Raw genomic sequence first — 20,286 nt, forward strand, 5'->3', positions numbered from 1 at the left:
TAACACTCGATGTCATTCCTTTGTTATTCTCCCTCTTCCTTCATTCCTGGATGTTAAAATCCCATTCCTTGCTAGGCACTGAAAGTCTGGCATGCACTCTGCTGGCTGCTAAGCTACAGCATGGCCTCTTTCCAAGAGAACTACCCAAGAACAGCCAAGCACATGTCAGAAGCTTCTACACAATTTCTAATGCTCATTGCTGCCTTGAGTGGTTTTGAAAACTGCTGACTATTTTAGCAGCTCTCAGCTTCTCTAAGGCCACAGCACTGAGTGAAAAGCTTAGTTAGCTCTCTGCTGACTCTCATATGCAATAGCATGTCCACTAGTGAAGAGGAAAATTACCCCCAAGCACAGGGCTTTTGTAATGTTTCAGTGGGTTTGGCAACATCGGACATTAGTCATAAGTCCCCTCAAATGCTACGAAGGATCATTCACTGTTATCCTGGAAGTTCTTGGCTATGCTCATCTCTGATGGGCCTGAAATACTTTACTGTGCTCGTCATAATGTAGTTCATAGTTGGTATTCAATAATTACTTGAATAATTGATTTATAAATTTTGTACAGATCATATAACCTTAAAGTGTATACTCAGTAAAGGGTGTATCAGTATCTGGGAGCACCCAAAGCTGTGTGCATCTGGCATTTTCTGGTTCTGGTCCTAATCTCAATGGGAATGTGAGCCTGGAAGCCAGACTTAACCATCTGGGGGACAGATACGCCTCCCCCCACACCCACACACACACACACACTCACAGGTTGCTGGCACATGGCTCTGCTCTGCTTTCTCTCCCATGTGCTTTTGCTGATGAATGTGTTGAGAGATAGCTGTGGTGCTATATCAGGCAAGATTTCTGCCTCCCAATTTGAGTTTATAAAACTTCTTAGTGAGAGGGGAACTGAGAAGAGTAACAAAACAAATGTGATCAGGGCAGAACTTTTTCTTGTTAGTTGCACATTTAAAGCAACTAAACGGCAAACACACATGTCTTCGGGAACATTAAGGAGAATATATGTACATTAAATACATCTTTCCTTGATCAAGGTCTGCATGTTTTTGTCTTTCTTTTTCCTAATCTATATGGTTAGATCTACTACTTTCACCTGCATATTAAGGATCTTGGCTAAGGTTCCCTCTTTGGCAACCCAGCCATGACTAATGTATCATTTACCAGATGCCTTCATGTTGTAACTTTCAAAGACTCATTCTCATAATCTGTGCCATTCTCTGCCAATCTTAGATTCCCACATAGCTTTTGGAAGGCCGTCTTTCTTTCTCCACTTAATGTAGTCAACAGTTTTAGAAGGTAAAGAACAAGCATAAAGTTTCTTATCTGTAATTTCCAAATTAAAACGAGGAGAAACGGGACCTGGATGGAGAAGTGGCATCTGCTGCTTGTGCTTCATTCACTGGCTTATTTCATGCTTCAGGAAGTCAGTTTCTTCACCCTCCAAAGTTGGGCTTCCAAGAGCTATTTGAACACGTTATACAGAAACTTACAGGCGAATAGTCTATAAACTCCACAGATTTGGCACCATCTTTTATTATTATTATGATGGTACAAATTCCCAGGTCCTACACAGTACATGGTACACAGTAGGTGATGATTTTTGCTGAAAAACATACCAGCACATAAGCATTAAATGTAGCATGCATTTTTAAGCCCAGTAGCTATCATTGAGCGAGTAGTACATGCCAAGCACTCTAAAGGCATAACATACATTTTTCATGTAATCTTTCAGCAATCCAATGAGATGTTATCCTCATTTTATAAATGAGAAGGTGACGGGCAGGAAGGTGAGGCAACTATGCTGCAATACACGGTTATAAGTAGAAAATTCATAGTCAAGCCCAGTCTACCCCAACCTAAAGCTCTCCACCATAACATTTCTCACCGTAGACCATGACATAACTTTAGACCCCCTCTTACGCTTTCAGGCTCTACCTGTTCTTATGCCAAGTGACATGATGCGGAATGCTGCCCATCTTGGGTGAGTGGACACATGTCAGCCAGCAGCTTGGTGTTGTGAAAAACCAACGGAGCTGTTCTGTGCTGATGCATAGAATTAACTATTAGTGTTTTGTTGTTTAACTTTAAGCATACATGGGCATGTACAGGGATGCAGACTTCCTTCCCCTTTACAATTGGGAGTGGATAGCTGAACGCAAGCCTGGTGTAGAGTGAAGACGAGGTGGGTGACTGTGAGGTCTAATGATGTCTAATGGTATATTCATCCTAGCTGTTCTCTTCCAGAACATGTGGGTCTGCCACATTTTGAACGGTAGGATGCCGGAAAGACATTAGGATATAGAGAAAGTAGCTTTTAAGTGATGGGGACAGTGTGAGGTCCCCTGAGCCACCTGGAGGAATGCTAGACAATGCCAGCAGAACCCAGAAGGGCCTCAGGGAGTTGTGATCTGGTCAAGAGGCAAAAGCTCCCTGAACAGATGAGGCTCAGCAGAGGAGGGATGCAAGCATAACAAATGAGATCATGTCTAAGACATTTGGAGGTTCTCTGGAGGCAGGCACTATATGGCTATAGTACAAATAAAAGCAGACAATATAAGGTTTGGGCACCCCTGCATCACCTTTTCAGGACACAGGCCTCGTATGCATCCGACAGTGTGGCTCCAGTTAGTAACAGAAATGTGTAGCTCCCCCCTTTCTGGATTTCTAGAACAGGGTCAGCAAACTTTTTCTAAAAGAGCAGAGAGTAAATATTTTAAGGTTTGCAGGCTAAATGGTCTCTGTCATCACTACTCAACTCTGCTCTTGTAGCACAAAGGCAGCCATAAGCGATTTGCAAAGAAACGGGTGTGTTGTGTTCCATTAAAACTGTGTTTGTTAATAAGAGGCAGTAGTCTGGATTTGACCTCCAGGCCATAGTTTGTTGGTCTAGAGTAATGACTGTTTGTTATATGCCTAGAGATCATTTCAGCTGATAGTATTTATTCTCATCTATCGAGCTGCTCTTGTCCAAACGTTGCCATTAGCAGATGTGTTTTAGAAATTCATTGCAAAACAGAGATCTGGGACTTGGGGTGGTGAGCAGCAGGCAATGGGGAAAACTGCTGTTTTTTTACTCTGACTCAGAATATGAGGAAATAAATGATGGACAAAGGACACAATATTTTTTCCCCCAAGGCCACCAGTGAAAACTTGGATGTTTTGAAAAAAGAATTTGCTCTTTGATGATTATAATATAGATGATTTAAATAAATTGGAGGTACGCATTCAACATTTTTTGTCGAGGCAGTTAAGGTTTACCCAAATGAGGTCATGTTTTAAAAATGTTGGGAACCTCTGAATGAAGGCTTTATGTGGCTCTCACAGGAAGAAGAAATGAACAATGTGGAGCTTTGAGTGCTCCTGCACTATCTGTTCAGGTCTCAGACCTTGCTTTCAGCTTCGTACACAGCCTCTCCTTTCAAATGGCTTCCTAATTTTGCACTCAAGTCTGGAATGGAGATGGGCAGACTTTCCCTGCACAGGGCTAGATAGGGGCCAAAGGAAACTTTTGCTACAGGTAACAACAAGATAAAACACTATAAATCAAAGGGAACTGGATGAGATAGCCAATGTGGAAGTGCTTATCAGAGTGTCGGAAAGCGGTCATTCCCGGGATGGCATCCCCTTGGCTGGCTGATTGAAACTGCAGCTGGGTGACATTCCTAAGAGCTGCTGAGCCCAATATCGCAGCCACCCCTTCTCTTCTTCAGGACACCCGACTCTCCCTCAGGAGCCCGTCTTGGCTTTGACTCCAGACTTCAGATCCTTGAAGAATGAAATAAGTATTGGTTATATGCTATGGGAAAGGTACTAGGCGTAGGGGATAAAAAAATAAATAAAAGATACAGCCTTTTCTCGCAGGAGGTCCAGAAGAGAAGGACAGTCATGTGAAATCGTAGGCCAAGTGCTACTGTAACAGAGATAGAGTTAAGGCACATTCAGAGTGCTGATCACTTGTTTTATGGGTGAAGTAGGGAACATTGAATGCTTCTCAGAGGAGGGGATAGTTGAATGGGTCTAAAGTATTTTAGAAGTTAGTCTAGTGAGTGGGATGAGAAGGGGGAGAGATGGCTGGCATGTGCAGAAACAGGAGGCAGGAGAAAGGGACATACAAGAAAAGCATCATATTTAAGTCACTTTAAGAACCTTAGGATTTTGCTGTGGAGAGAAACATGGAACACTCACATGGTAATCAAATCCAACATCCCACATAGATAGTGGGGAGGATTTTAGGGAAGGGAAAGAGCTTGAGGTAGTCAACAGAAGATTTCTGATGGAGGTGACATAGGAAATAGTCTTTGAAGATGGGATACAATGTCCTTGGCAGGAAAGGAGGGAGTGAATTCTTGGTTGGGGAAAACCATGCAGAAAAGCATAAAACAGGAGGGAATATGTTATAGTTGGAAGGTTCTGGTAATATTTTGGATTAGATAGCTTGAAAACTATCCTGATATGAACATTTAGAGAATCAGGCAAATTGTAACAAGTCTTTTAAGTGCGTGGCTGAGCTGGTAAGCAAGAAAAGAACACCACAGATTCTAAGAACGAGAAGGGAGCAGAGAAGTAAAGTGGTGAGCACCTGAGATAAGTGACAGTTTCCCTAAGAGAGGTGCCAGTCTCCGTGTCCTAGGGCCTGAGGTTTCAATGCCCACGTGGAATGAGGATGAGAACTGGTGCCCTCAGAGGTGGGGAGTTGAGTGAGCTGGCTCCTTGGAAGGACTGCACCCTCAGGGAATAAGTGGGCAGAAGAAAAGTCCTGCCATCTCTGCTATGGACCCTCGAGCTCTCCGGAATCATCACTCCTTCCGTCTGACTTCCCTTCCTCTCAATATTTTCCTACATATACAATCTATAGGTGCTGATATGCTGGGTTTTCTTCTTTCATAATTGTTCCACTATCTCCTATTTAGCATGACGTTTTCACAACCTCTTCATATCTTCCTGTTATGTTCTTGATGTTTGTCAAGAAGCCTGGGGGGTTATAGTGAGTAGCATAAGGTGCACTTACACCAGTGAAACAGGAATCATGAGAACTCAGATGTAAGGGACAGTTGAATGGGTCAAAGGACAGTCAGAGCCTCAGCCACCAAAAAAACTCTTTAGAATGAAACAGGAAGGGCTCCAGAATCCAAATATGCAGTTAGTTGGGCAATATGAACTTCAGAATTCAGACCAGGCCCTGGGGACCAATAACTCAATCAATCATGTTAGTCCGTAGATGTGTCAGAACATGGATAAAAGACCAGTTGCAAAGGAGATCTGTATAGTCCGGTGAACTTCTCTTGGTCGGCATCCTCTTATTTACTTCCTTTTAGAGCAGGAAGCCATACCTGTGGGTGACTACCTGGAGCCTAGAGATAGAGGTGGTAAGGCTATATTCTTGGCTCTATTCTTATACTTTTCTAGAATAAAAAGTATAAGATTGACAGTGAGGGCAAATCCTGCTTAAGTACTAACTTTGCACGTGAAGAGAAGTGGAAAGGGAACTGTTTTGAGTCTTGTGTTATTTACATATCAAGCATGAAAAATCGATGTGCTTAATATGTCATAAAAATCAAAGACATGTTATTGGCAAAGGGCTTTTTAAAAAATGTACAATGACATTATGAAGTAAATGTTTGATATATTTGTCAAAGCAAAGTCAAAACATTAGGTAATGAATCTTCATATTAGCCAGAATGGTAACATGAGAGAGAGTCTGCTTCTTAAGTTAGAATAGTGTTATCCAAACACCGAGACTAATGAAAGTTAGTTATGTTTACATTGCAAAAGATATTCTAATATCTAACATATTCAGATTTTTGCTTTAGCTAAGGCTGAATTTAACCAGAATTTCATCTTTAACAAGCGTTCTCTTTTAAAACCAATCCTGAAGTAATATTGGTATTTAAATCTGAACCTTTACTAAAAAGGCGCTTTTCTTTCGACTTGAAGAAGCAACCATTTTATATTTTTACACAGATTGTGTAGCATGTGTAAATAGGTAATCCAGATCAGAATTGCAATATAATCTAGCACAGTACTGTATTAAAAGAACATTAGAAATTAGAATTCAAACAGTAAGGGAAATCATAATAGCTTTAAAATAATATATTTTTGATTACAAGAGCCCTATGATTTTGTTTAATTTAGGAAATATGATCTTTATAATTTGTGAACATTAAAATGTAGACTAAAGAAATGGTGTTTTCTAACTTTAGCTCTAGGTGAAATTTCAATTTAATATTTAGCATTTACTAAACTGTTTTAAAATATTGGAAGATCTATGGCCGGTGTGGCTCAGTTGGTTGGGTGTCATCCATGCACAAAGAGGTCATTGGTTCAATTCCCAGTCAGGGCAAATACCTGTGTTGTGGTTTCGATCCCCAGGTGGGACACGTAGGGAAGGCAACCAATTGATGTTTTCTCTCACACTGATGTTTTTCTCTCTCTCCCTCTTCCTTCCTTTCTCTCTCTAAAAAATCGATAAAAACATACATATTTTTTTAATAAAACAAAAGTAAAATATTGGAGGACATGATGACTTCTATCTCAAATTTTCCATGTATATAAAGAAAGCTTATTAATTTCTGCTCTTTCTTCAAAAAGAACATTTGACCAGTAGAAAAACAGTTTCTGTTTCTTTCAACAAGATTCTTCAAACTTGAGTGAGACACCTCTTTTGGATGCTTTGTTTCTTATAGTTTAAAATTTTAATTTTTAACATAAATTCTATAGTGTGGTTCATTTTGGGAGATATTTACAGCAGGGTGGCAATGAGAGGGAACTGGGCGTTGTGTAATCGTCGAGTCCCTTTACGAGTGTGTACAAGCGCATTTGAGCACTTTCTAGTCAGTGGAGTAACATTATTTTTTAAGGGTTTGGTTTCTTTTCTGAAGCCAATTTGTTGCTAGATTTTTTAAAAAATGTAACAGTGATATAGACATAGATGTATTGGAGAATTGCCCTTTTCACTCATTTTATCACCTCGCTCTTAAAGTTGGATTTAAAAAAAAATCTGATTACTTGGTGGATCAGTCATGATAAGATTTCAGAAAGCTTTCTTTCAAATTATGGAAAAACTTGCAGCACATAAATGCAAGGTTCTGCTACAGTTTACAGAAAATTTTTTGTGACCCTGAAATATCATGATCTTGGAGTACTCCAAGCATGGTACCCATGGACCCCAGGGTGACTTGGGACAGCATCGTGCGTGGATGCCTGTGGAATGTGTGGAGAGATGCTGGGATGGTGGACACATCCATTCTCCTCATTGTGGACTTAGGTAGTTTAAGGTTGCAGTGAGGATCTGATGTTGCAGACTTTGATGGAGTCACAGGCTGTTTTTGTTTTTGTCTGTCACTTCAAAGAGAATGACTACAGCGCCACTCTACCACCTAGGACAGGATGTGCTGGGCTCGGAGGGCTTCCCCTACTGGCATCAGGAAGGACTACAGGCTAACAGGAGGGCAATACAGATATACCCCCCCCTGCCCCCCACCGTGTCTACTATCTCTACCCACCTAGGAGAGGGAGAAAGCAGCTACCCAGCTAGGAGAGGGAGAAAGCAGCTCAAGTTATTGTTGGGCATGTTCCATTTCCCAATGTCATCTCAGAAACTTAGGGCTGTTTTCATGGTCCATACCTGTGGATTACGATTATCTTTCATGGCTCAGGTCAGATGTTTAGAAAGTCTTAGATTTCATTGTTGGATCGTTTTCAGCTTTTCATCATAGACGATTTTTCTTTTGGGTTCATTTAAAAGGACCATGTGGACCAATGAAAGAAGAACGTCGACTCCATGGTAAACACTGTAGAATGAGGCAAGTGGTAGGACTGCTTAGGAGAACAGCACAGCCATTCTGCTGAAACGGGACGGCTAGTATCTGATACCCTTGAACTTGAGTTTCTTCTGTGATGTCATAGGCTTCCCTTGTATTATGCCCAACAACTCAGGGTTTGTGGTACAAAAGTCTTTTGTGTCAGTTCCTTTCGAGTGTGATGTGATGCAGATGCAGAAATATTTGAGAAAAGCTGCATCAAATGGGTACCCTGACGGCAGTGGTCGCAAGGAGTGGGCAGGCAGCTGGGTTTTTCATGGCTCCATTCGCTGTTCACTCTGAGGGTCTCGTTATGTGACACTTCTGTGCTTGGGAAATGTTTCATAGCCATTCCCGACATGGCAGTTAGCACAGTGGAGCACTTACCCCCTTGAAGGCTGTAGCTGCTTGGGCTCAGTTTTGAGGGAGAAAGCAGCTCAAGTTATTGTTGGGCATGTTCCATTTCCCAATGTCATCTCAGAAACTTAGGGCTGTAGCTGCTTGGGCTCAGTTTTGTAGGGAAGGGGAAGAGGAAGGTGAGGGAAGATTCCATCCCCTGTCCCAGGGCAGCTTAATGCAGGGTCCCAAAGTGCCCAGGACAGAGCTGCCTCCTAGACACTCCCTTCCTTGGCAGTAGCACTATGAGGGACAGTGTGAGTACGGAAAATAAAGGGGGCTGCGTCTCCAGGGCCCAGCTCTGCTCCTTCCTACAGACGCATCAGAGGAGACTGCATCATTTTCTTTCCTGAAGATCCACTAGAACAAGGGGGACCATTGCCAACCCTGTTGAATGAAGGATTTGTTTTTGTTTATTTATATCCTGCCTTGTTCCTGCAAACATTTAAATAGACAGAGATTAAAAGGCTTTATTAATAATAAACCTAAGGCAGAACTGGAATGAACTTCTAAGACATTGTTTACAAAGGGAATACTTTTCCTCCTTTTAACCCAAGGAAAGTACATGTAAGAAGAGGAATTCATCACTGTAGAACAGCTTCAAGGAGAGAAGTATCCCTATTCTTTGTGATCGTAAACAGCCAGGATTCAAAGGAGTCTTGTCTAATGCCTGCATTCAGGCCACGGTACGACTTCACTCCTACATAGTGAAAGAAATAGGTCCTCTTGGTTGTTTAGTTGCATTGCGGTACCTTTTTATCTCCCTCAGTCCAAATGTAGTCTGGAGGTTGTAAAGGTCCCGTCCTCTGGCATACACGGACCAGTGCTCGCAGAGTGCCCTGTGGGAGGGGCAGGCAGCCTGTGGGTACCTGCTGCCTGGGGGTGGGTGCTTTCGGGACTGGCACATGCCCAGAGGAGGCCCGCTGGGCCCCTTGCTGGCTGATGTCTTTAATAATTCTGTTTTCTTCCTCAGCTGGGCCCTTATGTACATATTCTTCTTCTTTCCCTAGGCATAAGGTTTGCTTTTCCTGCCTCTTTCCTGTCACCCTCTCTCCTCAAGATTTAGGTTTACCACCTAGCAGTTGGTTGCAGTGACCTAAACCTGTCTCCCACATCAGCCATGTGCTTGTCCCCACATAAAGATGAGTGAAGATGCTAACCTCCTGCAACATGTCCTTATGGTCCCAAAGAGTGAATGTAACCTTATAAGGTCAGACATTTAGCCCTCCTCGCTAATCAGACCCTAATCCCGGTTATATTAATCTCATTGAACTCTATACAGTATGGGTAATCATAAATTTTATATGCCTATTTTCAAAGATCTCCAAGGAATACATTTCCACAGACTCCTGTGGTCACCTATTAGCAAGTAAATTTCAGGTTATCATTACTCCAAGTTTTGGGTCTGCTTTGTCTCCAGCAGGCCAACTTCTTCCCAGGTGCAAGGCCACTAGGTGGAGCTTTGGGGACAGGGGAATGAGTCCAAGGGACATGGTGTGCTGGGGTATCCAGTGTCTTCCCTTCAGGTCAGGTTGGTTGGAGAGGGAGTTCTGGTGTAGGTGTGACCAGCTCAGTTCGTGGCCTTCACTTGCAGAGTCTGCAGCTACCACCTGGGTAGGAAAGGACCTTAAGGGGATGTAGTCCAACCCCTCATGGGATGCCCCTTTGCCTTCAGTGTAGTTCAGTCCTCAGCCCAGCTAGGATTATACATTCTCTACCTCTCTGGTTTCCTCCGGTCTTTCTGGAATGTCCTTACCCTGTTCTCTGGACTGTACTCTTGGGAAATGTTTGGCTCGGTTTCTGTTGTCTTCAGCATATAAACACACGATGCAGAAGTATCAGCGTAAGCCCACTCACATTTATTCCCCTGTCTGGACACTCACCTTCTGCTTGCCCTTTAAGCCTGCTACAGAACGCAGAGTTCCTCAGGCCACCGGCTCACCTAAGGGGAGGTAAAGGGTTAATGGCTGGTGGTGGCTGCAAGCAGCAGTGGCAGCCTCTGCCTAGGCCCCTTGGGATGAGGGGTAGAAGGCCATCCAAAAGGTCCTAATGCAACTGGAAAAGAAGCAACTGTGAGCCCGCTGGCCTGCCTCCCCTTGGTTCATGTGAGGTTAAGTTGCAGCTGTGGCCTTACAAGGTCATAAGGAACCTGTAGCTGCTGAGCTAAGGGGAGGAGTGTGGAGAGGCTTGAACAGCTATTCCGAAAGCAAATATCCACCACAGTGGGGGGGTGGGGATATCAGCAAATGAGCCAAGCGGCCCCTCTTGAGGTCTTTAGCACACTATTTAAGGATCCCTAAGGATGCCAGCAGCTAAACAAATAACAATCTTCTGACGAGCTTCCCCTTGTCCAAGCCTGCTCCTTGGGTGCTGGGCCAGCTCTGAGCTCCAGCAGGGAGCAGTGGGAATATTTCCAAGTGCCTAGAGCTGGGCTCCCAGTGGTGTTGTCTCAGGGAGGGCCACTGCTTGCTGCTGCCTTGTCACAGCTGTGGGCCTTCAGACTTCCCAGAGGTCTAGACCCTTTGGCTGGGAATGACGCCGAACCCGTCTGATGCTCACACGGGGGTTGTGTTGCTTCTAAACTGAAGGAAGGAGGGAGGGGAGACAGAGTGTTGCCAGCTCCCCGGCTAATGCCATCCGCGCCAACGCTTAGGGCACTCCACCCACATCTGTTTATTGTAATTATCAGATTTATTTATTTTTACTGGAACGCTATGCAGCAGTTGGCCCCACGATTCCCACACCTTATCCCTCTCAGTGTTATCTGTCGCTGGTTCTCGAGGACAGGGCTGTGTCCCTCTGACTTCCTTTGTGCTCACCCAGTAGAATCCCGCCTCTCTCATTTTCTTATTCACCAGATATCTACTGAAAGCCTCTGGTGTGTAAAATACCATGTTGGGAGGGGTGGGGAAGGGCAAGGGGACGGCTGTTTTGAGCAGCTCCCTGTCTAGTGACAGACAGACAATTATTCACCATTCACTTACCCAGGAAGCACGCGTCAGGAATCCGTCACGTGTCCAGGCACCACCGAGTATTAAAATACAGTGACAGAATGGCAAGACCCTGTACTCAGAAGCATAGGATCGAGTTGGGTGGATAAGTAAATGCACAAATATGTAATTACAATCTCCTTGTAAGTGTTGTGGAGGAAAAGAATAGGGCGCCACGCTGGAGAGCATAGCGGGATGGGGCTGAGGGGGCAAGAAGGGCTGTCCCGGGAAACCACGTGCACGCCCAGAGCTAAATGCCGAGGAGGGTTGAAGTGTAACCCTGACAGCGATGTGAGGGGAGGCCGCGTCCCTTCCAAAGCACAGCTCTTTGTCACACCAATTCCAGGTAGGGAGTTTATTCTAAGGAAAAAGCAATGGGCACAAAGATGTGTGAATATTGAGTTTCATGGAAGTATTGCTTAAATATTCAAAAATATTTAATTATGGCCCGGCTGGGTGTGGCTCAGCGGTTGAGTGTTGGCCTAGGATCCAGGAGACTGAGGTTTGATTCCTGGTCAGGGCACATGCCCCTGTTGCTGGCTCGATCTCCAGTGGGAGGTGTGCAGGAGGTGGCCGATCGATGACTCTCTCATCATTGATGTTTCTATCTATCTCTCTCTCTCCCTCTCCCTTCTTCTCTCTGAAATCAATAAAAATATATTTTAAAAAATATTTAATCATGGTGTATGCACCATATGGTGTATGGTAGAATATAGTGCCACCATTAAAATGATATGCAGATATTTACCTATGGGCACGGAAACTGTATATGATGTAGTAAGTAAAAATGTTATAGAATGATGTATGAGCCCATTTTACTTAAATTACACACACATACACACACACAGGAAAGTTTCTGAAGGGGTGTGTGGTGCAACAGCATTTTGATAGTTGAGGGGGATTTTGTTAGTCTTATATGTTTTTCTTCTGATCTTTCCTTTTTTTAATCCTGAGACTATTTTTTCCATTGCTTTTCAGAAAGTGGGAGAGAGAGAGAAACATCAATGTGAGAGAGTCCCATCGATTGGTTGCCTCCTGCATGCTCCCTGACCAGGGTACGGGATCAAGCCTTTGACTGAGCTATATGCCCTTGGCCGGAATTGAACCTGGGACCCTTCAGTCTGCAGGCTGATGCTCTAACCACTGACCCAAACCAGCTAGGGCCTTTTTCTTTCTTTTTTTCTTTTTTCACGAATCCTTTTTTTTTTTTTTTTTTTGTATTAAGAAAAAATGCAAACCAAGAAAAAGAATCTATTGTCAATATAGGGCAGAAGTTGTTGGAGCCCAGATTACGGTCATAGGGATGTTTAGGAAGAGAAGGGTTTACAGAAAGACGTGGAATTGCCAGCACTGGGTGACCTGAGGATGTGAAGCTTAGGGACAAGAGCAGGAGGAAGCTGCAACATGTCTGATTCCTGACCTGGCCCCCTGGGTGGTGGGCAGGGAGCAGCAGAGGAGAAAAGGTTTGGGTAGAAAGATGAGCTTCCAGTCTTCAGCATGTTGAATCTGAGTGCATGGGACATGCAGGACAAATGATTGGCGGATTGGTCTGGATCTCAGGAGAGTGGTGAACTCTGGAGATACGCGTGGAAGTCGGTCATCCAATAATTGGCCAAGGGGAAGTATGTAGTGTGAGGGGGCTAAGCACGTCGGCATCCCAGGCTGGTCTGAGAAGGAGGCAGTGGCGACAGCAAGGAGGACTGTTCAGAGAGGGGGCATCCAGGATGGTGCCAGGGAAGCCAGAGGAGCAGAGCTTCACATACTTTAAACGGCTTCCAAATGGGGCTGACAAATCTGGGCCTGGATTCTGCTTATTTTCACAAGATCTTTAGACACATTTCCTGAAGGTGGGAGTCAGGGTTGGGAGAGGACAGGAAATTCGGCTGCCAGCGAGTCTGTCCTCTGAACAACTTGGTGTGATGGGTTAGAGGGAGGAAGGGCCCAGCACCAGGGGAGAGAACTGGGACTAGAGGGAGATTCCTAGACTCTGAATGAAAATAAGCCTGCCATTGCCATTCTTTCTCATGGAAGAACTGGGGGCAGTTAGGAGGGTGGGACAACCCTCTGTAGGACGAGAAGATGAATTTAATAAAATACGTTCATTGTTCTCTCCCCGGGTGGATGCTTTCTGCAAGGATGTTATAGGAAATGAATCCATTAATTGCTGCCAGAAACCAAGTGAAAGAAACAAAGAAATAAACAGAGCCCGTCAACATGCAGGGACTTGGAAGGAATCCCAAAATGAGCGGCACATTATAAGGGTTATAACTCCGAATACGCTCAGCGCCAGCCGTCTTGGGGCTGAGATTCCACTGCTGCTGGTGTAAGCGTTGGCCCTGGAGTCTGACTTCCTGGGTTTTCATCCAGGCTCCCATGGGGCATGATGCTTAACCCTTTCAGTCCTCAGTCGCTTCACCTGTAAAATGGGAATGTTAATAGTCACCTTACTTTGGGTGCTTTGTGAGGATTAAATGGGTCCATCCCCTCAACATATGAAAAGCTCTGGCACTTGGCATAATACCTGAGAGTAGGAGGCTCCCAGGAAATGTTAGCTGCCAATGTCATCATCATATCATTACACTCCACTGCTTCCTCAACCTGGGAGTGAAGACATGAGGGAAACTGAGGCACAACTTCATTCATTCAGTCAGGATCCACAAGAAGAATGTTAAGTGAACATGTTTGCTCAGGCTAGAAATTCTATAAGTTTAATAAAAGAATGCAATATACAGATTTAAAAATATATACATCCATATTAGCTTTCTAGAGTGGATATTGAGGTTCCTGTGAAATTCAAGAGTTGGGCAATGGGATGTTAGAGCAAGCAGTTGGATGCAAGATTGAAGAGTGAGACTAAGGCGTGGAAGAGGGAACATTCGGAGGGAAAAGGCGTCGTGGCTATTTCACATCGAGAGGTAGAAGGTGCAGCGTGAGGGGGCAGCACCATCTGAAGCTGGTTATAAAGCAAAGGCTAAGCATCGTAGAATCTGGGAAGAGACCTACAGAGTATTTTCAGGGTGACCATAGCACACTCATTCTGCAATCACTGCTTCAGGCTTTACTGATTCTCTTTGATTCCGCTGTTTCCCACCCTCTCGCAAGTAAGAACAAACACGTAATAAGCTACTGTGTGCCTGGCCCTGTTAGGAAGACTTTCTGTGGAGTAACTGATTTAATCCTCATGACACCCTGGTGAGGCACTGTTATTGTCCTGCTTTTACAGAAGGGATAACTCGGGCACAGTGCAAAGAAAAGACAGTAATAGAACCTACTGTCCAGGGCCCCAGGGCCACACAGACAGTAAGTGGTAAATCCAGGGTCAAACCCAGACCGCCTGCTCTGAAGTCTGCTCTTACTCACTGTAAAAGGTGCCAAATGTCATCGTGAAGGCAGTTATGTAATGAGTGTTCCTGGCTTCGTATGTTGAGTCTCTTTAAATGACTAACAACAATGCTGTTTAGAGAAGACACTGCTTCCTTTCAACATACAGTTGGTTATTTTAGAAACTCTTGTCCAGGCTCCTAGGATTTTCCTGTTTTCAGTTTCATATGGTCTTTCTCTTCTTTCCACAAGTCATGTCTTTTTTCCACACCTTTTATCCACTCGGCCCCTCCAGACTCGCCTGTGTCAGCGCTTTGCTTTGCTCGAACTGTCTCACTTATCTTCTCTGCTTTTCAGAATGCCCGCCCTAGCTTTCAAGTTGTCCAGTTCCTTTCAGCCTCATACTCAAACGCTTGCTTCTCTGTGAAGTCTTCTGAGGTCACTCCAGCCCAGTTTTTTCTACTTTTTAAAATTCCTGTGCTATTTATTATTTGTACTTTTAATCTTCTAATTCATGAAATGTCCATTCATTCACTCATTCATTCATTCCCTAAACCTCTCTAGTAACTCCTGCATGTAGGGAGTCTACAAAGATGAGTGGAACCTGCCTATAAAGAGCTTACAATATAGCAAGGAAAAGAGATACAAAGCAAATAATCATTATTTGCACATTTATCCAAATGCCCTTTACATAGTAGGCCCTTAATTTTAACGCTGACATTATTTCTGGTGTGCAGTTCTTAAACCAGGAGACACGTGGACTAATGCAGTTGATGTGACTGATTTTGGTTTTGTGTTTGCCTAGACCAAGGATGCCCTCTTCAGGATCCTCCATGACCTCCGACCCCAGGATCACTTCAATATCATTGGATTTTCCAACCGGATCAAAGTGTGGAAGGACCATTTGGTGTCAGTTACTCCCAACAATATCAGAGACGGCAAAGTCTACATTCACCACATGTCGCCCACCGGAGGTAAATATGAGTCCTTCTTTTCACGTTAGCCTTAACGTGATAATAAGTGAGTAGCTAAATTTTCTGCCAAGAGACAGGATTTGAATGCCAAAGCTATCACAGGAAAGGAGATAACAGCTGAGCGCTTTCCCAGAAGCTTATGTTTCTCTGAACACCGACTCTGTAAATTCTCCTCTTCCAGGCCCCGCCCGAGCTAAGATGGTCAAGTAAGTTATGGGGGGAAATACCTGATAGGGTTTGGAGCCTCTCCTGGTTTATCTCGTGGATCCCGAGCAACGAAGCCGTTTTTGTAAATTGTTTTAGGGTGTGGAATTAGAGCCAAATAGATGAGGCAGTGTTTTGTGTGCTTGGATCTCAGCATCTTAGGAAGCAGCAGGTGGAACAGCCCAGCTGCACCCTTAGTCCCTTTGGCGGGGCTGAAACATGAGCAGAGCAGGAATCCCAGGGGCCTGGGAGACACCGTGGCTGGAAAGTGTGATGGGCTCTGAGTCTCCGCACACTTGGCTTGGGCATGGTGCCCAGGAAAGTGTGCAAAGGAAAGGTCATAAAGAATTCTAAGAAAACTAGACTATCAGAACAGTACACTAATGTTACCCAGCTCTCCTAGATGTAAGTTCCTTCAACTAGGGGCCTGGGTCTTACTCTTGCTGTCAGTGGACACATGACAGACAGGTGCTCGATATTGGAGGGTTTCTTGGAATTGATCCCGACCTCTCCTCCTTTTCTTAAAGGCCATTTGGAGACACCTTCTCTTGCTGTTGTCTCTGTTCTTCTCTTTGGTGCTCATCTGGAAACATAAAGTTCAGTCTTCTTCCATCTGAGATTTTGCATCTTTCTTATATTCATCATTTCCTATCCAAGAGAAAGCTCTGATTTCCCACATGAATTTCGTTTGGAACTTTATCTTGCTTGCAGTGAACTTTGACTTGCCATGGGGTTACCTACCACTCTCCACAACAGTGAGATTTAGGAACTGTTTTACTAGTTGATGGGAGAAATGATATATTAGAGTTAATGTAATATTATATCATTGATCTACAGCAGGAAGTCGAGAAGGCTGTACAGTCCTCAAGGGGAGAAACTCTTTTTCGTATTTGTATATCCCCTAGCTCCTAGCATGGCCCCTGAACTACAGTGTATGCTCAACAAATATTTGCTGTTGAATTTATTTTAATGACATTGCTTACAATTAGAATGTTATATGGAGGTGGGGATAAAGCTTTAGCAAAAAATTGGTGTGTATTATGTCCTTTTGAAATCCAAACCTTAGAAACCTTATAGTTCCCTTTATTTTTTCTCAGCACTTCATTTCCCCAACTTCTGTAGGTGGAAAGAAAATTAATCTGCTCCTCTCAAAGATGTGTAACATCAGGGTTAGGAGCATAGATTCTGAGCTAGATTGTCTGTATTTGAATCCAGCTCCATCATCCACAAGTCATTTAATATCTCTAGGCCTCAGTTTCCTCATCTGTAAAATGGGGATAATAATGGAGTTGTTATTAGGATAAAATGAGTTAAAATATTTAAAGTAATTAGCAAACACTTGCCAAATTTCTAGACAGGCCATGTAACATAGAATCACCCCATATGACTGGGGGGCTTTTTTCCCCTGCTCCCCACATGTTGCTCCTGCTAATTCTTGAATGGCTGCAAGTGAAGCACAGCCATGAATGTGAAGCCAGGTTAAAGAGACGAGCACAAGCTTGAGCTGTCCTATTTTGGTGTCTAACAGGCACAGACATCAACGGGGCCCTGCAGAGGGGCATCAAGCTACTCAACAACTACGTGGCCCACAACGACATTGAAGACCGCAGCGTGTCCCTCATCATCTTCCTGACGGATGGGAAACCCACGGTCGGGGAGACCAACACCCTCAAGATTCTCAACAACACTAAGGAGGCCGCCCGTGGCCAAATCTGCATCTTCACCATCGGCATCGGGAATGACGTGGACTTCAAGCTGCTGGAGAAACTGTCACTGGAGAACTGTGGTCTCACACGGCGTGTTCATGAGGAGGAAGACGCGGGCTCACAGCTCATTGGGTTCGTTTGTCTGTCTTCTTGGGACAATAATGAGAGGCTCTTAGAAGGAGGTTGAGGGTTGGGTTTTATGAGAGACTCAGAAATGAGGATGGTTTGTTGAGCCTTACGCTTGAGTCTACTGGAAATGACTCTAACTCATTACACTGGGAGGCGTCATGATGGTGTTTGAAACCCCATTATGGCTGCAAATTCTGGTCCTGCTTTGTGACTTTAGGCAAGATTTTAAGTTCCCTCATTACAGAACGAGTATTATGGTCAGTTGACAAATTTAATGAGAAAACCTGTGTTAAGTATTGGCAGAATGGCTGTCACGTGTTAGGTGTTCAACTAACTCTTCTGGTTATAATTGTCTTGACATTTCAAAGCACTTTCTGGTATATTTATTCTAATTACACCCTGTGTAGTAGCTAGAAGTACTGTTATCTCCATGTTGAGTAGTAATTAAAATGATCATATTTTTATTTGGAAGCAAAATGACCAATTGACACTAGCCACTGACTATATAAACTGTGTGTATATATATTTGAGGTGGAGAAGAAACTAGAACTGAGGTCTTCTAATTCAGTTCAGTGCCTTCCCTTCGATATCATGTTGCCAAACATGGGGTATAATTTTGCTGTTGATTCAATGATGTGCTGACTCCCAGCTCAGCATTATTGCTTTAATCTACTATGTGGCATATATAGTAGATACTGAAAAGGAAAAGTGAGCCTTAGGTTACATTTATAGGTGTTTAATAGCCATAATCAAAGAACATTCATTAATGGTAAATCTAATTGGAGGTCTCTAAGATGGACAATAAAGATAGGAGCTAGCCACCATTGTCTCCCCAGCACTTTTGTCAAAGATTTAAATAAAAACACAGGTTAGTTTCCACATTTTCCCAATCATTCAAAACTACATTCATAGAGGGAGAATCTAATGCATTAATTTAATAATGTGTTCATAAGCAAAAGCAAGTACATTGAAACAAATCAACTGCACTGTTATACTACTAAAAACATTGTCACTACCCAACATTTATTGATAACTTATAATGTAACATACATTTCTACATACATTACCTCATGTAATCCTCACAGAAATCCTAAGACTGGATATATCAGGGTAAAGGGTAGGCTGGCATGCAGATGACTCTCTCCTATAACAGTCTGGACAAGCTCAATTCTGCTCCATGAGGTCATTCAGAGACTCAGGTTCCTTCCATTTCACCACTTTACACCACTTTACTCCAGTTTGTAGCTGGATGGGTATCACCAAGTTAAAACTAAATTATTATGAAAGAAGGGTAGACTGGGCCTGGGGAGACAGTAGTCTACCAAAGTAGTTAACTGTTAATGCCTCAATTTTATAGAGAAAGAAACTAAAGTTCAGAGAGGTTAAGTGTTCCAAGACATATAACAAGGAAGTGGCTGAGATGGAAGTCTAACTCCACAGCCTATGCTCTCTAGGTCTTTGGAAAAGGGTTTTAATTGTTTATGAAGAAAGTAGGAACCATGTGACATAACTAGGAGAAAAGCTAATGTAAACAAATGCTGCATTATGCAAAAGCATAGTGGCAAAGTCAAGGCCATACTTCTCAAGTATAATGTGCTAGTTAAAGCACATCTGCAACATGTTTGGTTCTAAGAAAAATATTCTTTGAGGCCCTTTGAGAAACTTAGATGTGTACAGAGGAAAGTTACCCAGAGTGCTTAGGGAAACTTGAAATTGTATCACTTGAAGAATAGTTAATGAAACTGGGGATTGATTAGACTGCATAAAGAGATGACTCCTAGGAGCAATGTTTGTCAAGCCCCTAAACGGCTGTCATGCTGAAGATAGATTAGGCTAATTCATATTGTCTGCTTCAGAAGCAAAAGTGAGACCCGTGGGTGGAAATTGCAGGGAGAAGATTGTGATCTACTACAAGGAGGTTCCTCCTCTTCCTCAGAGCAGTTGAAAGAGAGGAGGAAGCCTTATGAGGCAGTGAGTTCAAGGTACCGCTGCATAATCTCCTATCAGAAATGTTCTGCTGGTAGAATGTTGGACTTGATTGCTTTTAAGATCAGGTCCACCCCTCCGACAGGTCACAATTTCCTTTAGGACCTGTCCTGTCTGTAGTCAGGGCTGGGTCCTGACTCTGTCTCTCTCCTTCTACTCCAGGTTCTATGATGAGATCAGGACTCCTCTGCTCTCTGACATCCGCATTGATTACCCGCCCAGTGTTGTGGAGCAGGCTACCAAAACCCTCTTCCCCAACTACTTCAACGGCTCAGAGATCATCATTGCTGGGAAGCTGGTGGACAAGAAGATAGATCGATTGCACGTGGAAGTCAGGGCCAGCAACAGTAAGAAATTTGTCATATTGAAGACAGATGTGCCTGTGGAGCCCCAGAAGGCAGGAAATGATGTTACAGGAAGCACCAGGCCCAAGGGTGATGGTGAGGAAGACCCCAACCACCTTGAGCGTCTCTGGAGCTACCTGACCGTGAAGGAGCTGCTGAATTCCTGGCTACAGAGTGATGACGAGCTGGAGAAGGAGCGACTGAGGCAGGAGGCCCAGGCTCTGGCCGTGAAGACCCGCTTCCTCACCCCGTTCACCTCCATGAAGCTGAAGAAATCCTCACTGCAGACAAGGAAGCTAGAGGACAGCCATGGCATGTCTGCTGCAGTGGGGCCTGGGACAGTGATGCAGAGCCTGCAAGGCTCTGACCTGCAAGGTAACCAAACTCCAGGGATGGCCAAATGTAGGAGCCTAACATGTCCTTCCTGC

General features: G+C 43.9%; 1 protein-coding gene across 1 annotated transcript in view; it reads left to right on the forward strand.

Annotated features, from left to right (window-relative positions):
- Positions 1 to 20,286, forward strand: part of ITIH5 (inter-alpha-trypsin inhibitor heavy chain 5) — a 69,535-nt gene that overhangs the window by 41,868 nt on the left and 7,381 nt on the right. The window contains exons 8-10 of the mRNA XM_016219773.2: positions 15,321 to 15,489; positions 17,222 to 17,531; positions 19,677 to 20,233. Coding sequence (XP_016075259.2) covers positions 15,321 to 15,489; positions 17,222 to 17,531; positions 19,677 to 20,233 — 1,036 coding nt within the window. The remainder of the gene's footprint in view (positions 1 to 15,320; positions 15,490 to 17,221; positions 17,532 to 19,676; positions 20,234 to 20,286) is intronic.

The sequence above is a fragment of the Miniopterus natalensis genome, chromosome 1 (assembly GCF_054644295.1).
Source record: "Miniopterus natalensis isolate mMinNat1 chromosome 1, mMinNat1.hap1, whole genome shotgun sequence".
Lineage (NCBI taxonomy): Eukaryota > Metazoa > Chordata > Mammalia > Chiroptera > Miniopteridae > Miniopterus > Miniopterus natalensis.